Source organism: Hypanus sabinus, chromosome 24 (assembly GCF_030144855.1).
Source record: "Hypanus sabinus isolate sHypSab1 chromosome 24, sHypSab1.hap1, whole genome shotgun sequence".
NCBI classification, from domain to species: domain Eukaryota; kingdom Metazoa; phylum Chordata; class Chondrichthyes; order Myliobatiformes; family Dasyatidae; genus Hypanus; species Hypanus sabinus.
In genome coordinates this window covers 34,005,333-34,026,172 of record NC_082729.1, presented here as the reverse complement: position 1 = coordinate 34,026,172, position 20,840 = coordinate 34,005,333, and the positions used below count along the sequence as shown (strand labels likewise).

At 47.0% G+C, this 20,840-nt stretch overlaps 2 protein-coding genes across 3 annotated transcripts in view; one reads left to right on the top strand and one right to left on the bottom strand.

The window, feature by feature from the left end:
- The window catches only part of LOC132380642 (5-aminolevulinate synthase, erythroid-specific, mitochondrial-like), a 30,823-nt gene extending 28,260 nt beyond the window's left edge, over nt 1-2,563 (top strand). For both annotated transcript variants that reach the window (XM_059949592.1, XM_059949591.1), the window contains one exon: nt 1,731-2,563. In XM_059949592.1, coding sequence (XP_059805575.1) covers nt 1,731-1,894 — 164 coding nt within the window. In that variant the 3' untranslated portion in view covers nt 1,895-2,563. The remainder of the gene's footprint in view (nt 1-1,730) is intronic.
- Nucleotides 2,564-5,130: 2,567 nt separating this feature from the next.
- Nucleotides 5,131-20,746, bottom strand: ccdc115 (coiled-coil domain containing 115). The gene is made up of 5 exons (XM_059949593.1): nt 20,598-20,746; nt 16,592-16,695; nt 14,592-14,725; nt 6,783-6,959; nt 5,131-5,835 (listed from the first exon to the last, which is right to left on the bottom strand). The coding sequence occupies exons 1-5, from the start codon at nt 20,721-20,723 to the stop codon at nt 5,720-5,722; spliced, it is 657 nt and encodes a 218-aa protein (XP_059805576.1). The 5' UTR covers nt 20,724-20,746; the 3' UTR covers nt 5,131-5,719.
- Between the last annotated feature and the right edge of the window lie 94 nt (nt 20,747-20,840).

Genomic DNA, 20,840 nt, shown 5'->3' with positions numbered 1-20,840 from the left:
ACGGCACAGTATAGGTCTTAAACCTACTCAAAGAACGGCCTAACTATTCCCTCCAACATTTTTCTATCATCCATGTGCCTAACTAAGAATCTCTGAAATGTCCCTCATGTACCTCTACCAGCATACCAGTTCCAGACACTTAATCACTCTCTGGGTAAAACACTTAACTCTGACATACTTTCCTCCAATTTAAAAGAACGTCCTCTTGTTGGGCAGTGAGGTGGAGATACGTCTCTACCAAAGAAGCTGTCAGTCGCCCCTTCCCTCTGCCAACCTGCAGGTCGCCCTTGGGCAAGGTGTAGCACCACCCTCTGATCAGGTTACGTGAAGCCATGACAGCAGGTGGTGGATGGGCATAAGAGCAGCCGGTGCATATCACATGTCCTTTTTATGCAACCACTGAGGCCAAGCAGACAATCTGAAGAGCATTGATAATGGCTGGGGTCACCCATCTTGTAAAACATGGCCCAGAATGCGGCAATGGCAAAACACTGCTGTAGAAAGAAGTCCAAGGACAGTCATGATCATAGACCATGACTGCCCACGTCTTACATCATGGCACATAATAATGATGTTGTTGTCATCTAGTATAAGCCACTACCAGCCTAGGTGAAAGGTAAATACATCCTCTCGATGCCTTGCATAATCTCATTCACTTCTATCAATTTGCCTATCATCCTCCTGTCCAAAAAGGAAAGCCCTAGCTGGTTCAACCTTTCCACATGAGACTTGTTCTCTAATCCAGGCAGCATCCCAGCTGATCTCCTCTGAACCCTCTCTGAAGTTTCCTCATCCTTCCTATAATGAGGTGAACCAAACTAACACAGGTCCTCCAGATGTGGTAGAGCTGCAAACATTCCCTCGCAAAAGACGAATGGGCAGGTCCATGGATAGGGAAGGCCAGACATGGGCAAATAGGATTAGCTCAGCTGGGAATCTTGGTTGGGATGGATGAGTTGGGTCATGGGGTGGCTCAGTGCTGCACGACTCTCTGGCCCTCCTTTCCCGATCCATTAGACTGGAGAATATCCTCATTTGGGGAAATTGGTACCATATACGGCAGAAGAGCAGAATTGGGCCATTTGGCCCATTGAGTGTACTCTGTCATTCCATCATGGCTGATTTATTATCCCTCTCAGTCTCAATCTCTTGTCTTCTCCTTTTGGATCAAGAACCTGTGCATCAAAGTCCACTTTAAATATACCCAATGATTTGGCCTCCACAACTGTCTGTGGCAATGAATTCCACAGATTCACCACCCTCTGGCTGAGGAAATTGCTGCTCACCTCTGCTCTGAAGGGACGTTCTGAAGCTGTCTCTCTTCTCCTAGTCTCCCCCACTGACCGAAATAACCTCTCCACTCTATCTAGTCCTTTCAATATTCGATAGGTTTCATCGAGATCCTTCTCCCCCGGTCTTCTAAACTCGAGTAAGTACAGACACACAGCCATCAAGCACTCCTTTTCATTCCTGGGGTCATTGTCGTGAACCTCCTCTGGATCATTTCTTGGAAAAGGGGCTCAAAAACTGTTCAATGTGGTCTGACCAGTGCCTTATAAAGCCTCAACATTACGTCCCCTTGAAATGGATGCGAACATTGCATTTGCCTTCCTCACCACCAACTCAACCTGTAAGTTTATCTGACATTTCCTGCACACTCCCGCCGTTTCTGACAAGGAATGACTGCTTCACCGATCACCCCGGTAACAATCAATGGCCTCTTGTTTCAGACTGCCTGGTGGGTGTCTGGAAGGATCTGGGCCTACCCATCCAACACCTGTCCCCGACGACCTGCAGCTTCTGCCAGCGGCCCCTGCACTTCGAGCTGATGAGTGAATGGGAGCGCACCTACTTCGGTGGATCAGAGGGCCAGTACATTACAGGGTGCGCCTGAACCACAGCTCGAGCACTTTGGTCCGGGCAAACCATTAAAACAATGAGTCCTGGACACATTATAAAAGCCAAACCCCTCGCTGTAACGCCTACACAACATATTCCCTTCGCTTTTGTGCCGACACACCCCACACGCCTCTCCGTAACACCAACACACCCACACCACTCAGTGTAACACCAACACACCCCACCCCACATTGGGCACCGAAACACTCCTCACCCATCACAGTAACACCGACACACTCTGCCCATATCCCCACCGTATCCCGCACCGCTCAGTGTAACATGTACATCTTACCTGTACATTTCACTTAAGCACCAGCGTTATCCCGGGACGTCCCGAGGTCACACCCCCGTCAGCCGCTTCTCCCGTGCACACAAAGTGCTGCGGCTGTCCTGGACAATGCCAACCACCTCAAGGTCTCTTTCTCACCACTCCTCCAAGGTTAGCCGCCATAAAAAAAACTCAATCTACTATTTTCAAATATGTACACAACTGCATACACTCAGTTCCACACAACATATAACCAATTCACACATCTCAGCTTTCTGGATCGCTATAGTCATGAACAACCTTACCCAAACAAAACTCATGTTCCCTGCCACTCGCTGTAAAGACTTATTAACAATAAACAAGACCCAAAACTTACAAAAGGTCATTTTTCTTTGATGTTATGATGCTAACACAGCTCAGGGTGTTCTAGGGTTCAGAGTTCAATTCCAGTGCCGTCGGTAAAGAGTTTGTACGTTTTTCCTGTGTACACTTGGGTTTCCTCCCAGTCCAAAGACGCACCGGTTATTAGGTAAATTGTTCTGTGATTAGGTTAGAGTTAAGTCGGTGAGTTTGCTAGTCGACCGTTCATTGGACTGGAAGGCTCTGTTCAGTGCGGTATCTCTAAGTTAAGTAATTAAAAATTAAAAGCTCTTTGTAAATGCAAGAAACTCCCTCCCGTCACTTTACAAATCATGTGAGAACCCCTCCATCTTTGCCCCGCTGACCTCAACATTGTGACTTCGAACCTGAGAAGGGCAGATTGCTGCCAGTCTCAGCAGAGAGCGGTGAGGCCAAATTTGGAGTATTGTGTACAGTTCTGGTCACCGAAATATAGGAAAGATGTCAACAAAACAGAGAGAGTACAGAGGAGATTTACTAGAATGTTACCTGGGTTTCAGCACCTAAGTTACCGAGAAAGGTTGAACAAATTAGGTCTTTATTCTTTGCAGTGCAGAAGGTTGAGAGGGGACATGATAGAGGTATTTAAAATTACGAGGGGGATAGATAGCGTTAACGTGGATAGGCTTTTTCCATTGAGAGTAGGGGAGATTCAAACAAGAGGACATGAGTTGAGAGTTAAGGGGCAAAAGTTTAGGGATAACACGAGGGGGAACTTCTTTACTCAGAGAGTGGTAGCTGTGGAACGAGCTTCCAGTAGAAGTGGTAGAGGCAGGTTTGATATTGTCATTTAAAGTAAAATTGGATAGATTTATGGACAGGAAAGGAATGGGGGTTATGGGCTGAGTGTAAGTCGGTGGGACTAGGTGAGAGTAAGCGTTTAGCACGGACTAGAAGGACAAGATGGCCTGTTTCCGTGCTGTAATGGTTATATGGTTCTCCAAGTGAACGTGCATTATCCGAGTGCAAGGTCCATTACCAGACTGAACAAGTGTATTTGCACCTCCGTAGGGTTGACTTCCTGCCCTGTGCCCCAACACCTGGTCTTTACTTAGTGGTGACCACTGGAACCAGGCAATGCCAGCCCACGCGGCACACCATGGAGAACTCAGTGCTCTTCCAGACCGGGTACGGCAAGGGTTTCACTCTGCGCCCATCTCACTTCCAGGGATGTTGACGGAACGATGCAGAGGGAGCTTCAGCCTATGCCTCACCCTTGGAGTACCTGATTGGAGACTGCTGAGAGGGTGGGGGTGACGGCAGGGGGCTTGTGTGTTTCCTGCCCCCCCCCACTCATTCGTTCATTACTCATTGTTCGTTTATTCATATATCACAATTATGTACACTTGGACATAATTTGTTAATGCAAATATCTAATCAGCCAATCATGTAGCAGCTGCTCAATGCATAAAAGCTTGCAGATATGGTCAAGAGGTTCAGTTCAAACATCAGAATGGGGGGGGGGGAGAAATGTGATTTAAGTGACTTTGACTGTGGGATGAATGTTGCTGCCAGACAGGGTGGTTTGAGTATCTTAGAAAATGCTGATCTCCTGAGATTTTCACACAGCAGTCTGTAGAGTTTACAGAGAATGGTGCCAGAAACAAAAACGTACAGTGGGTTTCAGTTCTGTGGGCGAAAACATCTTGTTAATGAGGGAGGTCGAAGGAGAATGGCCAGACTGCTTCAAGCTGACAGGAAGGCCACAGTAACTCAAATAACCACATGTTACAACAGTGGTGTGCAGAAGAGCGTCTCTAAATTGCACAACATGCCAAACTGTGAAGTGGATGGGCTAGAGCAGCAGAAGACCACGAACTTACACTCAGTGGCCACTGCATCACGTAGAGAAGGCACTGCTAAAGTGTATAAAGCACTAAACTTTACTAAACTACTAAAGCACTACTGAGTGTGTATCATAATTTGTTTACTCATTACTTCGCCATCCATTTTCCTCACCAATCAGATTCATTGCTCTTCAGCCCTTTCCTCCTTCCCCCCCATCACCTCCCAACTTCTTATTTCAGACTGTTTACTGGCATGGAGGCGCCAATCCGGGTTGTAGACGCCATGGTAGCAGTTAGCGTGGTGCTGTTACAGCTCGTGGGAATTCCAGAGCTCAATTCCGGCACAGTCTGTACGTTCTCCCTGTGAACCACGTGGTTTCCTCTGGCTGCTCCTGATTCCTCCCACAATAGTACCGGGTTAACGGTTTTATCGGACATTGTAAATTGGCCTGTGTTAGAGGATTGTGAACGGTGTGGCTCGTTGGGCCGGAAGGGCCTGATCCTCACTCTGTCACTAAATAAAATAAGAAACAGACAGCCAGATCCATCGTGGCCACCAGCCTCCCCACCACCGAGGACATCTTCAAGAGGGGGTGCTGCAAGGCGGCGTTGATCTTGCAGGACTCCGATCACCCAGGCTGTGCCCTCTTCTCGTTACCACCATCGGGGAGGTGGTACAGGAGCCTGAACGCACACACTCAATGTTTTAGGAACAGCTACCTTCCCTCTGCCGTCAGATTTCTGCACGGTCCGTGAACTCATCAACACTACCTTGCACTATTTTGCAATGTTTATTTATTTTGTACTGTGACACAGTAATTTATTACGCCTGCACTGTACCACTGCCGCAAAACGACGATAAAGCCACCTCCCCCGCCCATCTTTGTCCTCACCTATCACCTGCCAGCTTGTACTCCTCCCACTCCCCCCTCCACCTTCTTAATCTGGCTTCTACCCCTTCCTACCCAGTCCTGATGAAGGGTCTCAGGCCAAAATATCGACTGTTTATTCCTCTCTCCAGCCGCTGCCTGACTTGCTGAGTGAGTCCAGCACTTTTGGGTGCGTTGCCCCACTCGAGAAGCGTCCCGAGTTATGAATCTCAGTACACAAAAGAAAAGCAGCCTCTGTTTAAACTCAGATTACAGACTCAATACATGTGAATCCGTCACACACCCCACCCCGCCTCTTCGATTTTTTCATCCGAGTCCTTGTCTTCGGCACAATTCTGGTGAAATGTACACAACCTGGCTCCTCCGCGGCTGATGTTCGCCGGGAGCGAGGTTTCGCCAGAGTGAGATTCTCCGTGGCTGGAAGATGGGAGCGAGGGACATGGTGCAGCGGATGCAGGGGGGGCACAGGTCTTTCGTCATAGGCTCAGCCGCCCTGCCGGCTCCTGTTTCTGCCGCAGGAGGTCCCGGTACCGTGATTTGGTCTTTGAGATTCTGCTCTGGAGGGTGGCCACCTCAGCTGCCAGCTCCATAACTGGCCGGGTGGTTGGGAAGGGAGGGAGAAAAGTTAACAAATACATATTCAGTGACCATTTTATTAGTTACACCAGCAAATATCTGATCAGCCAATCATGTGGCAGCAACTCAATGTACAAAAGCATGCAGACATGGTCAAGAGGCTCAACTGCTGTTCAGACCAAACATCGGAATGGGGAAGAAACTTGGTCTGAGTGAGTTTGACCGTGGAATGATTGTTGGTGCCAGATGGGGTGGTTTGAGTATCTCAGAAACTGCTGATCTCCTGGGATTGTCACACACAACAGTCTCTAGAGTTTACAGAGAATGGTCCAAAAAATAAAATACGGCCAGTAAGTGGCAGTTCTGAGGGCAAAAACGCCTTGTTAATGAGAGAGGTCAGAGGAGAGTGGCCAGACTGGTTCAAGCCGACAGGAAGGTGACAGTAACTCAAATAACTACATATTACAACAGTACTCCAGGCTGTACAGGAGTGAAAGGCAAGACAGTGAAGAAATTGGAGGTAATTCCATCCCATCTGATTCCGGACAACGAGCAGTCTACTGGACTCTCGTCGGTGAGTGGTTCAAGGGAGTTGATGGCTTTGCCTTTCCCAATGCCTGTGTTGCCCACCCTCCCTCCTCCCCAAAGACCACCTGCTCAAATCCCACCCTCTTCCCCACAACACGCCTGAACCTGCCACTCCCTTTCCCCCCAACAAACCACCTGCTAACCCCCCCATCTCACTTCCTTGCTTCGCCAGACTTTCCTCACAGATTCCCTCTCCTACCCTCAAATCTGCCTCCCCGCAGCCCGCTTCACCTTCCCTCACTCCCCCCTTTCCCTCCTTGCCATCTCCGTGCACACTCGTTCTCCTCTGATCTTTACCCCCGCCTCGCCTCCACAGCTCCAGTTCCCAGAGCCCAGCCCTTGCCACACCCCCTGCCCGCACCACAGACCGCTTACCCTCTTTGAAAGAGGCCTGAGCGAGCCTCAGGCTGTGCGGCACCAGGACCCCGAACCACTTCATTGGATCCCGAGCCAGCGGTGGTCCCCCTGGCCGTGATGGTCTCTCGCGATCTTCCTCTGAGGCCTGCGGGGTGCAGACCTCCCCACCACCCTCGGGCTTCCTCCTCCTCCTCACTGTGTGACAGAACAAGGCGCCAGTGGTCAGGCTGCGTTGATTTACAGAGGAAGATCACACTTTCCGCTCCCCTCTGTCTCCTGCAAGTTGGAGACACAGCATAGTCCGCCACAGAAACCTGCCCCCCACCTCCTCTAACCCTGCCTACAGTTCCCACTGCCTTGGTAAAGCAGCCAGCATAAGAACAGAGCCCTTCCTGCCCAGGACATTCTCTTCTTCCCCTCTCCCATGACACAACATGGTGGGTCTCATCAGCAAAAACGAGTCACCACACAGAGAGGAGGTACAGTGGCTAACGGACTGGTGCAGAGCCAACAACCTGTCTCTGAATGTGAATCAAACAAAAGAGATGGTTGTTGACTTCAGGAGGGCAGGGAGCGACCACTCCCTGCTGAACATCGACGGTTCCTCCGTAGAGATCACTAAGAGCACCAAATTTCTTGGTGTTCACCTGGCGGAGAATCTCACCTGGTCCCTCAACACCAGCTCCATAGCAAAGAAAGCCCAGCAGCGTCTCTACTTTCCACGAAGGCTGAGGAAAGTCCATCTCCCACCCCCCCCATCCTCATCACATTCTACAGGGGTTGTATTGAGAGCATCCTGAGCAGCTGCATCTCTGCGTGGTTCAGAAATTGTACCATCTTGGATCGCAAGACCCTGCAGCGGATAGTGAGGTCAGCTGAGAAGATCATTGGGGTCCCTCTTCCCGCCATTGCAGACATTTAAACTACACGCTGCATCTGCAAAGCAAACAGCATTATGAAAGTCCCCGCACACCCCTCATACAATCTCTTCTCCCTCCTGCGGTCTGGGAAAAGGCACCGAAGCATTCGAACTCTCACGACCAGACTATGTAACAGTTTCTTCTCCCAAGCTATCAGATTCCCCAATACCCAGAGCCCGGACTGACACCAGCTTACTGCCCTCTACTGTGCCTATCATCCTGTTTATTATTTATTGTAATGCCTGCACTGTTTTGTGGACTTTATGCAGTCCTGGGTAGGTCTGTAGTCTAGTGTAGGTTTTTGTTCTGTGTTGTTTTTACGTTCAGTGTAGTTTTTGTACTGTTTCATGTAGCACCATGGTCCTGGAGGAAAGTTGTTCCGTTTTTACTGTGTACTGTACCAGCAGTTATGGTCAAAATGACTTGACTTGACTTCAGTTGACAAAGGCTTGGAAGTACATACCACCAGCCTCAAGGGCAGCTTACAGTCAGCGAGGCAAAGTTCAAAGGGGTTTCCAACATTCTTTATGCTGTGGACTCCGACGATTCACCAATTAAGTAAATTTATTACTAAGGAACGGATACAACACCATTCACTACCCTGAGATTCATTTTCCTGTAGGCATTCACGGTAGATAAACAAAATATAATAGAACCAATAATAGAACTACACACAAAGACGAAAAAACAATCGTTGTGCAAAAGTTAACAAAGTATGCAGACGACAAAATGCATAATAAATAATATTGGGAACATGTTGTAGAACCTCTGGTTTAAGCTGGCGCTACTGAAGATGTGTGACAGCTCACTGGCAGTTTGAAAGCAAAGTAATTTGATTAAAACTATTATTGATAACGCTTCTTTTGAAAAAAGTAAACTGTGGTGGACTATCACCGCGAACAATGAAGAAGCAAGCAAAGGCAAAGTGAATTCACAGAACGTGTCCTGCTGGTGCGCTGGGAAATCGATGCACTTGGGAGTAGGAGCTGTGCTGGGTGGAGTGGATGATTCAGAGGGAGACGACGGGGCAGGGGTGTTCCGATACCCGTCCAGCTGGCTTGGGTGCAGGTGTGGATCTCTCCAAACGCCGAGCTGATTTGGAAAGGTCGAGGTTTGGCTTCTTCAGCAGTGAAATCCAGGTCCGAAGCGAATCGCTGCGCGGCCTGTTCTAGGCCTGGAGCGATTCGCCGCGGCAAGGCCCGGGTCCTAATGCAAGGCAGAATCCGCTGTTTGGACAATACAAGTGCCAGCCCAGATGGACCGGAAGGTAGGGTGTCAAGGGAGGTAGGATCACTGTGGGTGTCGAGGTTTGCAGAGGTCGAGAACGGCTTCTCCAGCAGCAAAGTGCAGACCTGGAGCGATTCGCCGTGGCAGAGCTGGGTCCTAGTGTGAGGTTCAGACAATTTAAACGCTGGCCCATACAGACTGGGGGCTTTTCTCTCTTTAACACCAAGACTGTGAGACTGCCCCTGGCTGCTGTGCTTCATGTCTGTGAACTTTTTTTTAAATATATTTTTATTGAAGGAATGACACAATACAGAATACATAATGGATTACATTTTTCTCCATTTTGCTTAACCTCCCCTCACCCGCCTCTGCGAACTTTGCGGTGATTTACCCCGCTGATATGATGAGCTGGCTTTGGGCCTACTCCAGGGATTTGGATCCAAGGGCTCAATTTGGTTCGAAATGCTGTTGTTATTTCTCATTTCTATTGTTTGAGTGATTTGTTTTTTTTTCTTCCCCCCCCCCTTCTGTGTGGGCACTGGGGGTTGGTCACATTTTTTTTTAAATGGGTTCTTTCAGGTTCCTTGCTTGTGACTGACAGTAAGCAAAAAAGACTCAAGGTTCTATAATTTATACATTCTTTGACAATAAATGCACTTTGAATCTTTGAAAGTGAGTCCTCAAGTTCAGGAATCAGTTCAGTGTTCAGGCTCAGAAGCAGGCCATTCACCCCATCTAGTCCATCCTGACTCATTTTCCAGCCTAGTCCCATCAACCCGCACCCATACCTCTCCCATCCACGTACCCACATCCACCACTTTCAATGGCAGCTTGTTCCACGCTCACATCGAGATTTAAGTTCAGGTTCATTGATCACAACAACATGGAAACATTCTGCAAAATGCAGCTTACGTCAACAGCTGACAGCCCTTCCATGAACTCCATCAGCACAAGACTGCGTGCTTAGCCCCCTGCTCTACTCTACGCTCACGACTGTGCGGCTAAGCGCAACTCCTACGCCATATTGCTGACACCACCACTGCCGTTGGCCAAATCAGAGGTGACGATGCATCAGCATGTCGGAAGGGGACTGAAAGTCTGGCTGAGCGGTGACACAACAATACCTGTCGCTCAATGTCAGCAAGACCACGGAGCTGATTACTGACTTCAGGAGGAGAAAACCAGAGGTCCATGAGCCAGTCCTCAACAGAAAATCAGACCTGGAGAGGGTCAGCAACTTCCAATTCCTCAGAGCATCCGCCTTGGGCCCAGCACACAAGTTCAATTCCAAAGAAAGCACAGCGGCACCTCGACTTCCACAGTAGTTTGCAGAGGTTCCAAATGACGCCTAAAAGCTTGACAGACTTCTGTGGGCGTGTGGTGGAGAGTATATCAACCGGCTGCATCACGTCCTGGTATGGAGACACCAATGCCCTTGAATGGAAAATCGTACAAAGTTGTAGTTGATTCAATCCAGTCCCTCACAGGTAAAGGCCTTCCCACCATTGAGCACATCGACGTGAAGGGTTGTTGTCGGACAGCAGTGTCCACCATCGAAAGGCCCTCACCACCCAGGTCATGCTCTCTTTTCGCCGCTGCCACCAGCAAGGTGGGACGGGAACTTCAGGACCCGCACCACCAGGTTCAGTAACAGTTATTACCCCTCAACCATCAGCTTTTGAACCAAAGGGGATAATTTCATTTGCCCCATCATGGAAATGTTCCCGCACAACCCACTTTTTTTTTTTTTTTTTTTTTTAATAATTTTTTATTGCATTTTTAAATGATTACAAAGTATGAAAAAACAATGTATATAACCCATACCCCCTCCCCTTAACCCCTCCCCCCTAACTGCCCCATAGAAAAAAAAAGAAAGAAAGAAAGAAAGAAAGAAAGAATGCCTGGTGGTTGGAAGATCTCCACATGCTCCATGGAGTTCGTAATAATTTTAATATGTATATTTATTTCTTTCCCCTAATAACCAATTGTTTCATCTTAAAAGCATCTATATATTTAATCCTGTCTTTTGTAAATAAGGGCTCCAAATTTTCAAAAATGTTTCATATTTATCTCTTAAATTATAAGTAATTTTTTCTAATGGAATACAACCATAGATTTCTTTCTTCCAAGAATCTATACTTAAATGTGTATCCGATTTCCAAGTAACTGCAATAGCTTTTTTGGCTACTGCCAGTGCAATTTTTATAAATTCTTTCTGATACTTATTTAGACAAAAATGGGAAAGTGATTTGAATATTAAAATTGAAGAAACAAATTGGTCAAGACTATGTCTTGACAGTATGACAAATACAATAAATGTTCGGTTAAGATTAGTGCAGTATAATTTTCTACATCAATTATATATTACACCACAAAAAATAAAAAAATTTAATCCAAATTTATCGGATCAGTGTTTCCGATGTAACCAGGAAACTGGTACTTTTTTACATTCGACATGGTCTTGCTCTAAAATTCAACCATTTTGGACAAATTTAAGACTTTTACTGGAACAAATTACAGGAACACAATTTCCTCATAATCCAATATTATTTTTACTAGGTGATATTGAAGGGATAAAACCGAAACCCACTTTGAAGGCATCTTCAGATTATGATATTTATTGCTATTTTATTTATTAATATTATTTTTAAGTGTACTTGCAAAATTTGTTGTATTTTACACATTGGGTGAATGCCCAAGCTGGTGTAACCTTTCCTTGATTCTATTATGATTATTGGTTCCGAAGGTTGTCATAGCCAGGGCGGTAGTGGGGACAAACTCCCACTACCTATAAAATGTTCCAAATGGCGTTTGTCACTAACAGCCTCTGACAACGAAGTCCAACCCTTGGCCTTCATGTGTGGCCTAGCTACTAGGCCCAGCGGAACTGTTTCTACTGACAAGAGAAGGGGCAAAGTCGGACCATTGGCGCCTCAAAGCCAGTTGCTTCGGGCAGGTGGGGCTCATCAGCTACCTGGGAGAAGAAAAGCTCTGATTTCACACCTCTGCTGCCTCGCGGAATAGGCTTCAGGAGTAAACCCTGAGGAAGAAATCCGGAGCCGGGGTTCCCCAAGGCAGTTTCACGTTGTTTACAACTTCACTCCGGCAACCTCTGCGACGACACTGGTGCCGAGCTGTATCGACGCTTGCCCTTCCCTTGGACTACATCAGTGACGTGGAGAGGGGGAACCTGCTGATTGGGCAACAGCCAGTTCTTCAATTCTTCCCGCCCAGGGGCTTCAGTATCCACTCCCGGGCGAGACGGTGATGGCACCCCACACTCCAAGCTCACCAACTGATCAGCCTTCGAGCCCAACCCTGGGAGGCAATAACCTGGGTCAACCCAATCTCCGTTGTCACCCATCCACACCTTCAAGCACAGAGCGGAGGTAGTGACTCCTGATGCCCTTTGCCCCTTGCCTACACGTCTACCAGCCTCTGAGTGAAGAAGTTCCCTTCAAATGTTTTAACTTTCACCATTGACTTCTAGATTCACCCAATCTGAGGTGGAAAAGTCTGCATGTACATACTCCTCCTTCGAGGCCTCTGTTGGTCAGAGTCGACCATGCAGTCCAGTCAAGTCAAGTCAAGTCACTGTTATTGTCACTTCAACCACAACTGCTATGTACAGTACATAGTAAAAATGAGATGTTTTTCAGGACCATGGCACAGTACAAAAACTAGACTGAACTACATGAGAAAAAAAAACACTAGACTACAGACCTACCCAGGACTGCATAAAGTGCACAAAGCAGTGCAAGTATTACAATAAATAATAGACAGGACAATAGGGCAGTAAGGTGACAACATGATAAGCAAGCCAGAGCACAGTACGATATGGAGAACAAACCATGCAGCAGGCTCCCCCTCCCCACGTAGCTGATGAATCCAAAGAAATGGCAGAGGCCGATACAGGACGGCACATGTACAGTACAGTCCATGTTGAGCTCAACGTCAGGACTCCAGCTCCGGGTTTTTCCCCTCGGGGTTTACTCCGGAAACCTTCCCTGTGAGAGGGTCAGCGGAGGTTTGAGATCAGAATTTTCCTTCTCCTAGATGAACTGCCTGCCCCATCTGCCCGAAGCGACTGTCGTTAAGGCACCAGTAACCCGTCTTTGTCCCTTCTCCTGTCAGTAGAAACAGTTCCTCCAGGCTTTGTAGCTGAGCCACAAACGAAGGCCAGGAGCTGGACTTGGCGTCTGACACACACATTTAATTAGGGAGTGCAAACTTGTCCTCACTACTACTCCTGGCTACAACAACCTTAACTTCACTCACCCCATCATTGAAATGTTCCCACTACCTATGGACTCACTTTCTAGGCCTTTTCATCTCATGGTCTCAATATTTATTAATTAATTACTATTACTTTTTGTATTTGCATAGTTTGCTGTCTATTGCACAGTGATTGCCCAAGTTGGTGCAATGTTTCATTGATTCTGTTTTGGTTATTATAGAACATTGAAATCTACACCACATTACAGGCCCCTCAGCCCACACTGTTGTGCCAACAATGTAACCTCCTCTAGAAACTGCCTTCAATTTCCCTACTGCATAGCCTTCTATTTCTCTAGGCTCCATGAACCAATCAAACAGTCTCCTAAAAGACCTCATTGTATCCACCTCTACCACCTTCTCCGGCAGTGCATTCCAAGCACCCACCACTCTCTGTGTGAAAAACTTACCCCTGACATCCCCTCGGTAATTACTTCCATGCACCTTAAAACTATGCCCCCTCGTGTTAATCATTTCAGCCCTAGGAAAAAGCCTCTGGCTATCCACGTGATCGATGCCTCTCATCACCTTATAGATTCTATAGATTTATTGAGTATGCCCACAAGAAAATGAATCTCAAGGTTGTATATGGTGACAAATATGTTTTTGATAATAAATTTACTTTGAACTTTAAGCAATCCTATAACCCTCATAATTTAATACTACTGCGATGTACGGCATTTGGAATAATCCGTCGGAATGGTACACGAAATAAATCTCTTCACTGCATCTCGGGACAACTCGATGGCTCTAGGCCTGTTCTCACTGGAGGTTAGAAGAACGGGGGCTGGTGACGGGGAAATCTCATTGAAACCTATCAAATGTTGAAAAGCTTAGTCAGAGTGGACATGCAGAAGATGTTTCCTTTTGTGGGGGAATCTATTATAGAGGGCACAGCCACAAGAACACAAGAAGAGGATGAATTTCTGTCGTTAGACGGTGATGAATCTGTTGAATTCATTGCCATGAATGGCTGTAGAGGCCAAATCATTCTGTATATGTAAATCGGAGGTCGACAGGCTCTTGATTAGTAAGGGTATCAAGGGTTATGGGGTGAAGGCAGGAGAATGGGGCTGAGAGGCAATTGTCTTAATGCTTATTTTTCCACCAAACCTCAGTGATAAAATCACTGCTTTTTGAACACAAACACATGCAAATGACATTTTTTTTTAAAACTGTTCACTCTAAGCATGCTGTGTGTCAAACGCCGCACCAGCACACACAACTGACACAAGTTAGAAACCATTCAGCAAGTCTCCTGTCCCAATTAAGAGGCATGAATGTCCCAAATAAATTAAGTGAATCCCGGCTACTTTCTCAATCAGTTTTTGTTCTTGAAGAGTTGTCACAAATAAACGGCTGCCCCGTTAAACCAATGGCCCAAATAAACAGAACATTTTCTTACCGAGTGGAGCTTCCTCCTGCTCTTTGGGTCCGATCTCCTCAATCTCCAAGTGCTTTTCCGTGATGGTCCCACCCGTTTGCTCTCCAGAGTCCACCCGCTCCACTCTGAAGTCATAGTGCCCGTCTTCTTTCTGACTGCAACAAGTCATGAGAAAATGCTTTAGGGAGATGCCAGGGCACAACAGCAGGGAGCCTGGTGGCGATGATGCACAGAGGGACCTCGGGGATCAAGCCAGAGCTCACCTTGTAGAGACAACAGGGCGGGATAGGGCTGACCTTCACTGAACGAAAATGAGTATAGGACAAAGGCCTAGATGGAGTGGATGTCTCCTGTAGCGGTGGAGTCTGGAACCAGAGGGTACAGCCTCAGAATAGAGGGATGTCTCTTTAGAACAGAGATGAGGAGGAATTTCTTTGGCCAAAGCCTGGTGAATCTGTGGAATTTATTGTCACAGACAGCCATGGAGGCCAAGTCTTTGGGTATACTTAAAGTGGCGGTTAATGGGTTAGTGAGGGTGGCCAAGATTACGGGGAGAAGGCAGGATAATGGGGTTGAGAGGGATAATAGCATCAGCCAGGATGGGATGACAGAGCAGACTCAATGGGCCGAATGGCCTAATTCTGCTCTGATGACTTATGCTCTTAAGCATTGGTCAGGGGACACTTGAGGAGTAGACTATTTCTTTATTTATTTAGAGATACATCACAGAACCAGGTCCTTCTGGCCCAGCGAGCACCAGGAGCCCAATTACACCCATTGGGGGCCAATTGACCTACTAACCCGTACGCCTTTGGAACGTGGGCGGAAACCAGAGCACCCGGAGGAAACCCACGAGATCACAGGGCGAACTTGCAAACTCCTTACAAGAGGATCGAACCCGGGTGGCTAGTGCCGTTAACAGCGTTACGCTGTACACTACGCTACCGGGCTGCCCCGACGGCACAGTTCTGGTCACCACAGCACGGGAAGGCAGGAGAACGGGTGTGAAAGAGATGCTGCCAGACGACACGCACTCACACAGAATGCTGGAAGAACTAGCAAGTCACGCAGCATCTATGGAAAGGAATCAGCAGTTGATGTTTCGGGCCCAGACCCTTCAACAGGACTTGAAAGGCAGCCAGAATAAGAACATAGTACAGAAAAGGCCTTTTGGGCCATGTTCGGACCACTTAAACTACTCCACAATCAATCTTGACTCTTCTCTCCAACATTGACCCACCAATTTGCTCTCATCTATATATACCTATCAAAGAATCTCTTAAATGCCCCTACCACCACCAATGGACTTAACATCATCATCATTATGTACCCTGTCATTTGGTGTGGGTAATCACGGTCTTTCCATGTACTTGGCGAATTTTTCTGCAGAGGTGGTTTGCAGAGGTGCCTTCTTCTGGGCAGTGTCTTTACAAGACGGGTGACCCCCAGCCATTATCATTACCTTTCAGAGATTGTCTGCCTGGCGCCAGTGGTCACATAACCAGGACTTGTGTTATGCACCGGCTGCTCATACGACCATCCACTACCTGCTCTCATGGCTTCATGTGACCCTGATTGGTGGGGGCAGGGGTGGCTAAGCAGCTGCTACACATCGCCCAAGGTGACCTGCAGGCCAGCGGAGGGAAGGATCACCTCACACCTCCTTTTGGCCCGAAACGTCAGCTGTTGATTCCTTTCCATAGGTGCTGCAGGGCTCTTTGAATTCTTGCTGACATCTCCACCCGCCACCCAATTTGTAACGTGAAACACTGGCAATGTAAATACGTTGAAGCTTTGAAATGTTCCGAAGTAAAGATTGGAGTACATTTATTATTTAGAAAATTTAAGCATTATATTCATTAACACAGAATCAATTACAGAATATTTCACAATTACTTCAACATAGATTTTAAAATTATATTAGCATAATTTCACAATTATATTAACATTATAGAAACAAAAATCCCAGCTGCATGGCAACAAAGGCTACGCAGCCGTGCACCACGCAGCTCCAAACATACCTCACATCGACACGAGCTAACGGCACCATCTCCGACCCGTACTGGAGGGAAGAAACCCATTTGGTCCCCATGGAGTAGCGAGCCTTGGAGAGCGAGAGCCAACCCTGAGGAGGGAGACTTCTGGTCAGATGTGCAAATGATGGGATTCAGAGGTGCAGAAAGTTTCTATGGGATCAATATCTGTATGAACATTCAAGATCCTCATCACCTGACTGTGTATCTATACTGTGTAGACATCGATCAAACATTGATCCTCCCAACCGTGGTGCTCCACAAAATATCTATCATACACAGGACACAAAACAAAATATTACCACAAATAAGTTAATAAAATATAATTCAAGATGCACCACACACAAAATGCTGGAGGAACTCAGTAGGTCAAGCAGCATCTATGGAAAAGAGTAAAGAGTCGATGTTTCAGGGCGAGACCCTTCTTCAAGGCTGAAAAGGAAAGGATCAGAATACAAAAGTGGGGGAGGGTGGAAAGGGTTAGCTAGGCAGTGTTAGGTGAAGCCAGGTGGGTGGGAAAGTAAAAGGGCTGGAGAGGAAGGAATCTAATGGGAGATGAGAGTAGACCATTGTATAAGGGAAGGAGGAGGAAACTGTGGGGGGGGGGGGGGGGGGGAGAGTGATAGGCGGGTGAGAAGAGGCCAGCGTGAAATAGAAGTAGGAGGGAGAAGAAAGGTTTTGTTTAAACCAGAATTGATATTTATGTCATCAGGTTGGAGGCCATAGGTGTTGTTCCTCCATCCTGAGGGTGGAACAGTGAACAGCTCGCTGTCCTAATGATGAGACCTTGGTAATGGTCTCACGGCCAGAGGGAGGAAGCGGTTACCCAGTCTGGCAGTCCTACTCCTGATGCTCCTGTGCCTCCTCCCTGATGGTGGTGCATCAGAGAGATTGTGGGATGGGTGGTGAGGATCCTCAACCATGCTTTGGACCCCTCGTCTGCAACACTGCTGGTAAATGTCACAAATGGGAGGGGGGAAGAAAGAGAGACCCTGGTGATCCTCTGGGGCAGTTTTCACTGTCCTCAGTAGGGGTTCCGCACCACACGATGATACAGCCAGACAGGACATGCTTGAAGGTGCTCCAATCGCAAGTTGTTAGAATGGGGGCAGGGGAGCCAGCAAACCAAGCCGCTGTGCTTGCTTGACTGATGGGGAGATGTCGTAGGTCCAGGTTCGATCGTCTACTCGTGTGCACACCAGGGAAATTGAAAGAAAAATGGTCAATTCAGAGCCGAATTTTTAGAAGTTTGGCGATGGGGGTCAGAACCCTTTGTCCTTCCACACAAGAGAATGAAGCGTGGATTGCTGGACGAGTGAGAGTTGCCAGACTCCAGATATTCAGAGACGACAATTAATGAGATGCATCTGCACACCCACCGTTCGGCGCCTGGACTTTTAAACTCCTACTGTGACCAGGATGTGGGTTACTTTGAAAAGCAAACAACTCAAATTCAGTGGAAGGACATGGGGTGGGGTGGGGAAATCTTACTATTACAACCAAGCAAGGCCAAGGAATCAATTGTGGAATTCAGGAAGGGGAAATCAAGGGAAAAATACACCAGTCCTTATGGAGGGGTCAGAAGTGCAGTTTCAAGTTCCGGAGTGTTGGCATCACTGAAGATCTATCCTGGGCCCAACATATGGATGTAATTATGAAAAAGGCAGGACGACAGCTATATTTCAAAGTAGTTGGAGGAGATCTAGTTTGACACCAAAGACGCTTGTAAATTACTACAGATGTACCACGGAGAGCGTTCGAACTGGTTGCATCATTATTTGGTACGGAGGGGCCTCTGCACAGGATCAGAAAAGTTGTAAGAAGGTTGTAAACCTTTTAATTCCAATTCCCATTCCGACAAGCCAGTCCATGGCTTCCCCTTGTGTCAAGACGAGGCCACCCTCAGGTTGGAGGAGCAACACCTTATATTCTGCCTGGGTAGCCTCCAGCCTGGCGGCACCAATATTGATTTCTCCTTCCAATAAAACAAAATTGTCGCTCCTCCTCCCCTCTTCTTCTATTCCCTACTCAGGCCTCTTTCCTTTCTCAGGCTTTCAACCAGAGTGCAGAAGACAACAAACTGTGACAATGCAAAAAGAAAGAATAGTATAAATAAATAAATAAATAATATCAAGAACATGTGATGAAAAGTCCTTGAAAGTTAAGTCCATAGGTTGTGGGAACATTTCCATGATGGGGCAAGTGAAGTTATCCCTTTCGGTTTAAGAACCTGATGGTTGAGGGGTAACAACTGTTTCTGAACTTGATGGTGTGAGTCCCAAGATCTTCCTCCTGATGGCAGCAGTAAGAAGAGAGCATGAACTGGGTGGTGAGGGTCTCTGATAATGGATGCTGCTTTCCTGCAACAGTATTTCATGCAGACGCAGTCAATGGCTTTATCCGTGAAGGTCTGGACCATATCTACTACTTGTTGTAGAATTTTCCATTCAAGGGCATTGGTATTTCCGTACCAGGCTGTGATGCAGCCAGTCCACCACACATCTATAAAAGTTGGTCGAAGTTTTAGATGTCATGCTGAATCTCTACAAACTCTTAAGGAAGTAAAGGTGCTGCTATGCTTACTTTGTAATGGCACTTATGGGCCCAGGACAGAGCCTCTGAAATTTTAAGTTACTGACACTCTCCCCTCCATTGATGCTGCCTGAGCTCCCCCTTTTTTTTGTGCATGTCCCCTGCCTAAGCACGCCAGGACAAGATAGAAAACTTTTCAGCTTATATTGTGGGCAACATTTTAACTGACTTGAATTATGAATTGAAATAACAAATACAGACAATTTCAAAAAGGAACAGTGCATGGTAGGGAAATGTCATGGAGAATTTCATGATCAGCAGCCCCAAATCCATAAGTTCTTGTCCAGTGTTATTAGTGACCCCATAAACCTCAGATAGTCAAAATCACCAGTCACTAGGTAGACACGTTGAATTGAATTGACTTGACATTATTCCTTACATCCTTCACATACATGAGTAAAAATCTTTTATGTTACATCTCTGTCTGAATATGCAAATTATAGGAATGTGTATGTACAATTATAGTATGTACAATAAGATATACAACAGGACAGTGAATATAGCATAGAAATACAATTGTATCAGCGTGAATTAATTAGTCTGATGGCCCAGTTGTCCTGGAGCCTGTTGGTTCTGGCTTTAATGCTGCAGTACCATTTCTTGGATAGCAGCAGCCAGAACAGTTTGTGTGACTTGGGTGCCCAATGATCCTTCAGGTCTTTTTTTTTAAAAACGCACCTGTCGTTGCAGATGTCCTGAATAGTGTGAAGTTCATATCAACAGACCCACTGGGCTGTCTGCACCACTCTCTGCAGAGCCCTGTGATGGAGGGAAAGACAGTTCCCATACCAGGCACTGATGCAGCCAGTCAGGGTGCTCTCAATTGTGTCACTGTAGAAAGTCCTTGGGATTTGGGGACTCATGCCAAAATTCTTCGACTATCTGAAGTGAAAGAGGCACCGTTCAGCTTTTTTCACTATCCAACCAGCATGTACAGACCACATGAGGTCCTCAGTGATGTGTATACCAAGGAACTTAAAACTGTTCACCATCTCAACCCCAATACAAAACATTGTTCACATTTACATCAATTGTAATTTGCCCTTTACTGTGCCTATTGTCTTGTTTATTAATTATTGTACTGTCTTGCACTGTTTTGTGCACTTTATGTAATCCCGTGTAGGTCTGAAGTCTAGTGTAGTTTTGTATTTCAGGTAGTCTAGTGTAGTTTGGTGTTGTTTCATGTAGCACCAGGGTCCTGGAGAAACGTTGTTTCGTTTTTACTGTGCACTGTACCAGCAGTTATGGTTGAAAGGACAATAAAAGCGACTTGACTTGACTTGAAATCCACTGATGTATGTGCACAGGTACTTAGCGATTAAAGTCTGATTCTGCTGTTAATAGGGTTGACATCATATTCGGGTTAAAGGTGATCTCCCTCTCCCCCTGAGGCCGGGCTCACCTGCTCCATCAGCCTCTGCAGTCGCTCCCTGCGGTCGTCCAGCTGTTCCATCTCCTCCAGGTAGCGCAGCAGCTCCTCGTCCAGCCGCTCACAGAGCGGCCCCTGACCGTCTTCCCCGGACATCATCTCCCCCGCCGACCGACCGCCCACCCGCCCCTCGCACCAATCATCAACGAGCCCACTATCCCTTCGACCAATAATAATAACAATCCTGTGTGATCGACAGGAATTCGCACCAATGAA

What these genes read in the sequence shown, in the direction of transcription:
- ccdc115 (XM_059949593.1), bottom strand. Translation starts at nt 20,723, where the DNA reads ATGATGTCCGGGGAAGACGGTCAGGGGCCGCTCTGTGAGCGGCTGGAC. An exon ending in GCAGGAGGAAGCTCCACTCG is followed by an intron (nt 6,960 to 14,591) that starts GTAAGAAAATGT and finishes TCTGTCACACAG; the next exon opens with TGAGGAGGAGGAGGAAGCCC. An exon ending in TCAGGCCTCTTTCAAAGAGG is followed by an intron (nt 5,836 to 6,782) that starts GTAAGCGGTCTG and finishes CCACCCGGCCAG; the next exon opens with TTATGGAGCTGGCAGCTGAG.